We start from the raw sequence: 11,092 nt of genomic DNA, 5'->3' as shown, positions 1-11,092 counted from the left end.
GGAGAGAGGGAGGGGGGGAGAGAGGGAGGTGTGTGAGGGTGGTGTGTGTGAGGCAGCACGATGATGGGAATATTGAATCCTGGGAAAATGGCCAGAGAAAGAGAATTTGATTCCTTTTAAAATTGGAAAAACTATTACTACTATTAAAAACTATTATACCACTAAATGACCTTCAAAAAAGTATCAGATTATTACAGTCGTCCTCCATGAACACCTACATACCAATTCCAGGGCATATTCATCTAGTGTATGACTTGTGTGAATATCCGTGTGCGGGTGCGTGACGAGTGTGGATGCATGTGTTTTCCTGCCAGGCGTTGGGTGTTAATTGTGTGTCATTAACGGTGAGCAGCTGGGCCCAGCAGTGGGTCTTTGTGCGCGCGGGGGGGGGGCGGTGGGGGAGACATGGGCTTCCAGGAGTGTGTTGGGAAGCAGATGTCCTCATACATGTGCTCAGGGACGAGGTATGTAGGCTACAGGCTGTATTCAACGCTCCTGCTTTTTAACGGGAGATGTATAGGTGGATTTATGGGGGATGCCGCTATTTCGGGTCCCAAAGAGCAGCTGTAGAAATTTTGTGAAAAGAGAGTTTCTGAAATGTCTGTTCTACTGTTCAACCGACTCAAATCCCTGGTAATTGTTGGTTCGTGGAACAAAAACAACAAGAGTGGCAATTGGGATTTAGCCAGAAACTCTTAATTTAGAGTGGATTGCTTTCACCTGTCGTCATTGACTTCACAGATGGTTTCGTTTTGTGAAAAGAGGCTTTCTAGTGCCAGCGAAAGCCTTACAATTAAGTGTGAGTTATATTCTTGAATGTCTTATCGTTCTTAGAACTCCATTCCTGTTATGGGGTCTTCTCCTTCAGACCGTTAGATGTTGGAATTGCTGCCCAGAACCTTTTTTCTTTATAAATACTGATCTATATGTCTCAGATTTATAGATACTGGTCTATATGCCTCAGATTTATAAATACTGGTCTATATGTCTCAGATTTATAAATACTGGTCTGTATGTCTCAGATTTATATATATATACTGGTCTATATGTTTCAGATTTATATATATATATACTGGTCTATATATGTCTCAGATTTCAGAGTTAATCTTTCAGTAAATATTAATCTCCTGCCTCAGTGATTTTGCCACAGGTGCCCATTATGTCTCAATGGAGACCAGATGTTTCCACTATGTTTGAGTGACAGTTGTGTGTGTGTGTGTGTGTGTGTGCGCACGTGCATGTGTGTGTGTAGGAGGTGGGGGGGGGGGGGGGGTGGTGTCAGGCCATCTTGATGTCGGGGGCACCAGTGGGGGGGTCAGAGAGGGCCAGCGGAGGGGTCACGTCCTGCCCTTTGTCACCCTGAGCGGTGCTGACATCCGTAGGAGGAGGTAAAGGTGATGTCATGGGGGGGTACAGAGGGGTCGTCCAGGGTTAGGGTTCCACGCCCAGCGCCTATAGAACCAGGTCACTTTGGAGCGCCGAGGAGGAGACACAGACTCAGACATGCATGATGCACACTGAGCTACACTGGGCTACAAATAGCAGCAACTGTGGAAGCATGAAATATGAACAGTTAGACACACACACACACACACACCACACCACACTCACACAAACACAGCACACCACACACACACACACACACACACACACACACACATACACACACACACATACACACACATACACACACACACACAAACTCAGCACACCACCCACACACAAACACACACACACAAACACAGCACACCACACACACACACGCACACACACACACAGCTAAAGAGCAGCTGGGTTAAGTACCCGTTGGTGTCCTTGGTCGTGCATACTGTCTGGAATTCACACCGACTGAACACACTCGCCCAAACAGGGGAAGGAATTCCGTCGGAATGTTCCCATTTACCGAGGCGTGCCGACACGCACTGTACAATCTCCGACACTGACAGCTGCGCAATCTTCATTCCTCCCCTCCTTCCCTCCTTTTTCATTCTGCACTACCCCCCCATCCCTCGCTTTCCGTGACTTTTTCTAGGCTACTGTCTGCTTCTTCTCGACACCAGACTCTCTCTCTCGCTCTCTCTCTCTCTCTCTCTCTCTCTCTCTCTCTCTCTCTCTCTCTCTCTCTCTCTCTCTCGCTCTCCCCCCACGGTCCTGTCCTCTTGAGTGTGGTGGAACGCAGAGGAAAGGAGGGGAAGGGAAGGGAATGGAAGTATGGCTGTGGTCGTTGGGGAGGTTGGGGGGTGGGGGGGTGTATGGGGGGGATCAGGGGATCAGGGTAGGGCTGGGTCACACTCTAATCTTGGCTTCTGCGGGGCCCGGCTCTCTCCAGATGGGGCCATTGTGCCGCGCCACGCATCAATAATTCACAGAGAGCAGAAAGAAAGTGGCGGAGTGTGTCTGCCTGTTCAATAATTAACCAGGGACGGCAGAGGGAGGGATGTAGGTACAGCCGGGGTCCCTCTCTCTCTCTCTCTCTCCCTCTCTCTCTCTCCAAATGCCCCCGTTCAGCTGCCCTTTGATGTCGTAGATCTGGGGGGTCTCAGGATCTGTCAGCTCATTAAGATGTCAACGCCCCCCCTTCCTATTATTTGTTTTGTAATCCTGTTTCACTCTGTCTGTGATGTGTGCGGGGGTGCGGTGTGTGTGTGTGTGTGTGTGTGCGTGTTTGCAGATTGTGAGTGTGTAGCAGTGTGTGTGTGTGTGTGTGTGTGTGTGTGTGTGTGTGTGTGTGTGTGCGTGTATGTGTGTGTCAGGGGAGGCTGCTGGAGGTCGAAATTGTTCATTGTTATGCCTGGAATGAGGAATGAGGAATGAGGAATGGTGTCACACACATCTTTGATACCATTTCTCATTCCGTTCCATTACAATAAGTCAAGATTATGATTTCCAATTCCACCACCAGCCTCCCCCTGTTGCGCATGTGAATGTGTCTGCGTGTGTGTGGTGTTTCGAGCTTGATGGATCGTGTGTGCGTCTTGCTGTGTGGCTAGGTGTGTGTTTTTGTGCGTGTGTCTGTGTGTTTGTGTGTGTCTGTGTCTGTGTCTGTGTCTGTGTCTGTGTCTGTGTCTGTGTGTGTGTATGTGTGTGTGTGTGCGTGCCTGTTCCGCCATTGAGGCTGCAGTAATGTGTGTTGCGTGGTTGCCTGCCACGGTCTCTACGGTAACCAGCTATTTTAGTCGGCTGCTTGCCTCACGGTGCACCCTCTCCTCCTCTGTCTGGGCCTGTCCCGTGCGGAGCGCTACCTCCTAGCCCGGGACACACACCACCACCTCATCGCCCAGGGGCTCAAAACTCCCAGCTTCTCCTCCCCTCCACCCCTCCGCTCTTCTCACTTCGTTTCTGTTTCACTTCCAACTCTTCTTCGCTCGTTTTCCCTGTCAGATAATCTCACTCGCCCCCACACAAACCTTCACGTCGAAGCTCTCACTCTGTCGGCCTTGTTCACGGATCGCTTTCGCTACACTTTTAACACTTTAACGCATTCACATTTCTTCTCTTTCCTTTTCATCGTGTTAACAACACCCACGTTCTTTCTCTATCTCTCTCTCTTTTCCACTGTGCTCTCATCTCCGCCCCCCCCCCCCTCCCCGTAGAAATGAAAGAGTTGGCTGAGCTGCCCTGGCCCCCCCCCCGTGGGGCAGCTGGAGGAGGAGCCCCCCCCCCCGCTGACAGAGCAAGGTGACCTCTCACCCTGACCTCACCCTGAGCGCCCTGTGCCTCTGCACCCCCCCCCTCTCTCGCTGGTGTCTTCCTGTATTAGGTCACCCTGCATATCAGCCCTGGAGACCACCCCCCCCCCCCCTAGCTACCGGATGCTGCTGCTGCTGCTGCATGCTGCTGCCACCCCCACCCCCCCCCCCCCACCTCGCCACCCCCCCCGCCCTCGCCACCAGCCTGACATGTGACCTCTATCTATAGCATGGCTAACCCGCTAACCCGCTAACCCGCTAGTACCAAATGAATGTCTCCTCTGTTTATGTTTGTGTTGCAGGCCCTGGCTTGCGTCGTCCCCTTTTGATGACACGCGACGGCTATATGACTCACTTCCTCTCTCCCTCTCTCTGTGTGTACAGTCCAGTTCGACGGCGCCGAGTGGGACCGGTCCTCGTCTCCGACCGAGCGGCTGCGTCCGCCCCGGTCCAGCCCTCTGGCCGGCGGGGGCTTGAAGTTCCGCATGCCCTCGGACGCCCACAGCATGCTGGGGGAGAGGGTGGACCCCACCCTGCCCCTGGAGAGACAGGTGTACGTAGATACTCTCTTCTCTGACGTTTGGCCCTTTTCCGCTGTGTTAAGTACGAAAGGCGCTATATAAATAAAGCTTTACTTACTTACTTACTTACTTAAGTAGTTATGGTCTTCAACATGCAGTGTATTGCCATCCAAGGCAAAGCACGGCACGGCAAGTTTATTTGTATAGCACATTTCATACAACAGGGGCAATTCAAAGTGCTTTACATACAGCCTAAAAAATACAACAACAGGAGAATAGTAAGAAAATAAAAGTGACAAGAATAGAAATAAATAGATAAACGAGAGATTCTCCCTTTTCTCTGAAAATTAATAAACTCACTTTTTCCCTGTTCATCCATTCATTTTTGACCAGGTTCCAAAACCCTCTGCACCTTGTATGAGTAGCTTATCACAGGTAGCGGCTGCACATTATGAATACCTCAAGATGTCAACCCCCGACCGTGATATGTTTATGACTATGATTCGGTCAATGACAGGTGATTGTTATCGAACTCAAAGCTAGTCAAGAACACGAAAACACACATCCACGTTTTTTTCATAATTTAAACATCATTCAGATAAGGTCTCTGCGTCTGTGTACAGTGAATGAAGGTCTGTCTCCTAATCCTAATCATATGCATGTATACAGCGCTGTGGACCAGAACTGAGCACACACACACACACTGAGTGGTGGTTCATTATTCTGGTTCATTACTCCCTGATGGTCTCTTAAGGGTTGTCAGGGGAGAGCGTGCGGTCCTCACCCCTGTGAGACAGACATCGGCCCCGTCAGCAGAGAGGAGATGGAGGGATATGATGTCTGTTTACATAGGGAATGAGATTCCTGTACATGTCTCACTGAGTCTCCCAACAGATCGCTGTACATTAGATTTGAAAAGAAATACCAAGTTTCAGAGATTGTTAGGAAATTGCTTCAGCACACGTGAAAAACCGGGGGGACAATTCCGCTCAATAACATCCATACACAGGTAATAAAAAAAACTATGGCAGACAAAATACAATACACAATATAGGAATCGATATAATAATCTGAAATAATGGGAACTACAGTGCTACGTGTTTTCACTGTAAAGTGTGTTGCCATGGTAAAAAGCGTACTTTTGATAAAGTTTGATCTGATTTGAATTGATCTCCCTGTGCGGTGTGTCAGGTGGTACCACGGGGCGCTGTCCCGCTCGGAGGCGGAGTCTCTGCTCACCTTGTGTAAGGAGTGCAGCTACCTGGTGAGGAACAGCCAGACCACCCGCTGTGACTACTCCCTGTCCCTACGGTAGGAGCACACACACACACACACATACACACACACACACACACACAGAGAGACACAGACACACATTACTCCCGGTCCCTGCGGTAGGACCACACACACACACACACACACACACACACACACACACACACACACACACACACACACTAATCCCAGTCACTATGGTAGGAGCTCTGCATCACCACACACACACACACACACACACACACACATACTGCTGTCTCCAGTCGCTGCAGAAGTGATGTACTTACATCCAACTAGACAGGGGTCAGATGGTGAAACACCCTTTAAATCATTCTGGGCTCAACCACTTCATGGCTTGATTGAATGCACTTTTGTGTTTCGGCTGTGTGCATGTTGGTGTGTGTGTGCCTGTTTGTGAGGCAGACGTGTGTGCAGGAGTGTGTTTGAAGTCTCCTCTGCTACTGGTCTATCTCGTATCTCATTCCAGGCCTCCATCTGTCTCTCTTACCCTCCTCCTTTTCTCCCCCCTCTCCCCCCCCCCCCCGCCCCCCCCCCCCTTCCCTCCGCTGAAGATCATTGGCACAGTGATTTTTCTCTCAGCACCCCCTTCACGCCACCTAATACTGCTTATCTGGTCAAAATCTCTTCCCTCTAATTACTATCTTGATCCATAACCCCACCCACCCCCCACCCCCACCCACCATTACCACCACCGCACGCTCTCCCCAGCCCCTATGCACCCTCTGAGTGGCAATCAAGCAGGTGGAGCACACTCCAGCACACACTCCAGCACACACACGAGCCTCTCTCCAATCACTAATGAATATGAATCACCTTCTGTGGGGCACACACACAGGCACGCACGCACACACACACACACACAGGCATGCACGCACACACACACCACAGCTACACGCACAGTCTCTCTCTCTCTCTCTCTCTCTCTCTTTCTCTCTCTCTCTCTCTCTCTCTCTCTCTCTCTCTCTCTCTCTCTCTCTCTTACACACATGCACACATACACACGCAGTCTCTCTCTCTCTCTCTCTCTCTCTCTCTCTCTCTCTCTCTCTCTCTCTCTCTTACACACACGCACACATACACACACAGTCTCTCTCTCTCTTTCTCTCTCTCTCTCTCTCTCTCTCTCTCTCTCTCTCTCTTACACACACACATACACACGCAGTGTCTCTCTCTCTCTCTCTCTCTCTCTCTCTCTCTCTCTCTCTCTCTCTCTCTCTCTCTCTCTCTCTCTCTCTCTCTTACACACACACACGCACACATACACACGGTCTCTCTTTCTCTCTCTTTCTCTCTCTCTCTCTTACACACACGCACACATACACACGCAGTCTCTCTTACTCTCTCTCTCTCTGTCTTTCTCTCTCTCTCTCTCTCTTACACACACGCACACATACACACGCAGTCTCTCTTTCTCTCTCTCTCTCTCTCTCTCACACACACACACACACACACACACACACACACCACACCTACACGCACAGTCTCTCTCTCAGCATACACCGGATCTGCTCCAGCGACAAAGCCACAGTCTGTGGCCCTTGTCGCACAATAGGAGGGCCAGAGAGGCCTGGGAGGAGCAGCGGCTTGATCTTTACAAAGAGGCGTGGTGGCGGTGAATGGCTGCGAGGGAGATACGCCAGCAGGTTGTTGAATGGAGAGATGGAATCAAAGTGACAGCAGAGAGCCAGCGGAGAGAACGAGGCGGCTCTGAAAGAGACAGCCCAGCGTCCGACCGCCTTGAATATGTATGAGACGCACGCAGGCATCCTGAATGTAACAGAGAGCGAGACCTTTTGAAATAGTCTTATCAAGGACCTGTGGTTTGAAGAAAATATAGTGTAATATAGTGTACTCTTAGTTTATGATCTGATCAGAATTCGAATCAGATTTTGCTTTTATTACATCCCAATGTACCCATCCTGAATGTATCAGCGAGACCTTTTGAAATAGTCTTATCAAGGACCTGTGGTTTGAAGAAAATATATAGCGTACTCGTTAGTTTATGATCTGATCAGAATTAGAATCAGATTTTGCTTTTATTACATCCCAATGTACCCATCCTGAATGTATCATCAGCGAGACCTTTTGAAATAGTCTTATCAAGGACCTGTGGTTTGAAGAAAATATATAGTGTACTCTCTCTTAGTTTGTGATCTGATCAGAATTCGAATCAGATTTTGCTTTTATTACACCCCAATGTACCCAAGTACACAAGAGGAAGATTATTTGGCTTTAGGTTGCTCCACATTGGCATTGCAGCCAAGATCCAAAAGCACAATAATAGAGTCTAGATCAGAGAATAGATTATGAACGTGTTCCAAAACACACGAGAGTTATACGTCAGAGTTAAGACATCAGAGTTGTACAGCTGCGACGTAATGAAGCCGGCTGGGTCTTTTGTTTCCTGCTTTGTGTTTGCGGTCATTGTGTTTGAGGGGGCCTTTCACTACTCTTCGCCCAAATGTTATTTACTGTAATAATGACTAGGTAGCCCACCAATTAGAGCCTGTGTCTTTCCCTCTGCTTCTATAATTAGACATATATCATGAGGGGTGGCTCTGTCTTAAAGGGGAGGTGTAAGCGCTCGCTCTGCCAACAGTGCCACGGCTAGCCGTCTAGCTGCTCTCCCTCCCTCCCTCTCTCCCTCCCTCTCTCCCTCCGTCTCTCCCTCCCTCTCTCCCTCCCTCTCTCCCTCTCCCTTTCCCTCTCATCCTTCTGTGTAATCATTGTCTTTGTCTTGTCCCACTTGCGTGCCATTACATCACTCATTTATGTCTTTTCTGCCCCCGCCTCCCCCCCCTCCTCTCGCGTCGCCAATGGTGATGAGTCTTTAACTGTTGGGAAGAAGAAACATCCCATAAAAAGGCAGAAATAAGTAGGCTATTGTTCAGCCTTGTCATCCTCACTGTGTCATTATGTGCTATGATGTGTTGCATGACTGACTCTTCCCCCCCCCTCTCTTTCTCTCTCTCTCTCTCACTCTACCCCTTCCTCTCGCTCTCACTCTCTCTCACTCTACCCCCCCCTCTCGCTCTCACTCTCTCTCACTACCGCCCCCCTCTCACTCTCCCTCTCTCTCTCACTACCCCTCCCTCTCTCGCTTTCTCACTCTACTTCACTCTACTTCTTCCTCTTCGCTCTCTGTCTCTCTCTCACTACCGCCCCCCTCTCTTGCTCTCTCTCTCACTACCCCCCCTCTCTCTTCTCGCTCTCTCTCTCTTCCTCCTTCCCTCTCTCTTCTCTTTCTTCTCTCTCTGTCCCTCCTTCCCTCTCTCTTCTCTCTCTCTCTCTCTTCCTCTTTCCCTCTCTCCCTCCTTCCCTCTCTCTTCTCTCTCTCTCCCTCCTTCCCTCTCTCTCTTCTCTCTCTCTCTCCCTCCTTCCCTCTCTCTCTTCTACAGGAGCTGCCAAGGCTTCATGCACATGAAGTTCAGCCAGTGTAAGGACGGGAAGTACGTCCTGGGTCAGAACAGCCCGCCCTTCGACACCATCCCCGAGGTCATCCACTTCTACACCACTCACAAACTACCGATCCGAGGCGCCGAGCACCTCTCCCTGCTCTTCCCCGTGCTGGTGCAGACGCTCTGATTGGTTCCTGGCTGCTTTAGCTCCTCTGGAGGAGTCCTGGATCCTAGGGGGGGGGGGGGGACATTCTGATTGGACACTGACTTTTTTTGATTGACTTGAATGTTGAAGGGATTTAAACCCAACGCACCGTCGGAGCTCTCTGATTCGATGATTTCGGGCAGCCAATGGTATTGCCAGCAGCATCCCCACCCACAAGCCCCCTCCCATATCGCTGGTGCCAACTCCCTCCGGTCTGAGGAATGCAGTAGATTCCCGTGAAATGCAATACCTGGACTGTACCTGTCGGCACCTTCTTCTCTCGGGACCCGAGGACTGTTGTCTGGACGACTGTTGTCTGGACGACCGACTGGACAGCAGAACGAGCTTCTCACAGAGGTCCAGATGCACGGCTCGGCGTACTTATAGGGCCGGTTTCACAGACAAGGGCTTGAGCCTGTAGGCCTGGGTGAAATCACACTTTCAATGTATAACATCTCCATTTGAAGATGCTTTTTTAGTCTAGGATTAGACTTACGCCTGGTCTATGGAAACCGGCCCAATTGACTCGTAGATCAGGGGGGGTAGAAAGACTCAAGGGAAACTTCGATCTTTTTTTTTTTTACACACACACACACGCATACACTCACACACACACACACACACCACACACACATATATATACACACACACACACACACACACACATATCACGGGATGTCTTTATAACTCTGTGCCATTAGAATTTGACTCTTGGTAAACTGTTGTCACACTGCTTTCATGTTGATTAGCTGGTTAGTCAGCGAGCGCACGTCATGTTACGTTGTATCCCGTCACGTCCTGTCGCGTACGGCTGTTGTAGCAGCAGAGCTGTTTGTCTGATTGTACTACTGTTGACCTCGCCTGGTGTTTGTGTGCTACGGTCCACGTGTCTGGACACTGTCACTGCCTGGCTGCAGTGATCTCTAGATGAACAGCACCATTTCAACGGAGAGACGCCCCCCAAAGGTGTGGTGTGGTCCTATTGCTCACACGAATAGTCTCCTACATAAATACACCACCATGATAAAGGACGGGGGTGGTGGTGATGGTTATTGATCATCATTCTTATGGCCTGGGTTGGTCATGATCAGTATTATTGTTGTTGTTGTCTCTGATTATATAATTATGAAGATGACCAGATTTCTTTTCTCATTGCTGTGTTAAAGCGTTAATAATAACGAATAAACTGTTTCTAAAGAATAGTGTGTGTGTGTGTGTGTGTGTGTGCGCGTGTGTCTGTCTGTCTGGGAGTGCGTCTGTGTCTGTGTGTGTGTGTGTGTGTGTCTGTCTGGGAGTGCGTCTGTGTGTGTGTGTGTCTGTGTGAGTGTGTCTGTGTTTGTGTGTGTCAGGACTCTGTGTCATGGGTGTCAGGAATCGTGTCATGGCTGCTATTTGATGTGATACTCATTCACCTTCACTCTTTTCCTCTGGGCACACGCCTCTGTGTGGGTCTCTCGTCTTACTGATATTCTTTCAGACGAACACACACTAGCACACACACACACACACACACAAACGCAAACACCCACGGTTTTCGAAATTGGAGCCCAGCCGATATGCATACTGTTTCTACCTTAAATACCCACTCAACAGCAATTTGCCAGCCTCCCCGAGTGGAACAGAGACATCAAAGGAGTATAAAAGCCTGACTGTGGCCATGAGCCTCCTTCCTTCTCCTCCAGCACACACGCAGGCTCTCCTACGTCCATTAGGCAGCAGGGGGGGGGGGGGGGGGGGTGGGAAGGAGGGAGCGGGTGAGACAGGGGGAGGAGGAGTGGGGGTGAGGAAGGGCAGGCCTCATTATTGAGGGTGTGCTGGAGTGAATGGCAGTGGGATTGCTTTCATTACCGGGCCAAATGAAATAGCGAGCGGCTGATTACCAGTGTGACGGAGGCAGAGACGGGCAAGATCACTCCACGGTAGTCTGAGTGTGAGGGAGGGAGAGAGAGAGTACCGTATGTGTGTGTGTGTGTGTGTGTGTGT

General features: G+C 50.0%; 1 protein-coding gene across 1 annotated transcript in view; it reads left to right on the top strand.

Moving 5' to 3' along the window:
• The window catches only part of shdb (Src homology 2 domain containing transforming protein D, b), a gene marked incomplete at its 5' end in the record, with an annotated part of 21,234 nt that extends 11,809 nt beyond the window's left edge, over nt 1–9,425 (top strand). Inside the window, 5 exon segments of the mRNA XM_080535718.1 lie at nt 3,594–3,622; nt 3,624–3,678; nt 4,074–4,242; nt 5,402–5,521; nt 8,905–9,425. Of these exon segments, the coding sequence (XP_080391844.1) occupies nt 3,594–3,622; nt 3,624–3,678; nt 4,074–4,242; nt 5,402–5,521; nt 8,905–9,091 (560 nt within the window). The 3' untranslated portion in view covers nt 9,092–9,425.
• Nucleotides 9,426–11,092: the final 1,667 nt, after the last annotated feature.

Source organism: Nansenia antarctica (assembly GCF_963989245.1).
Source record: "Nansenia antarctica genome assembly, chromosome: 7".
NCBI classification, from domain to species: Eukaryota; Metazoa; Chordata; class Actinopteri; order Argentiniformes; family Microstomatidae; genus Nansenia; species Nansenia antarctica.
The sequence above is the reverse complement of the archived record's forward strand: the minus strand, read 5'-3'. Positions and strand labels throughout refer to the sequence as shown.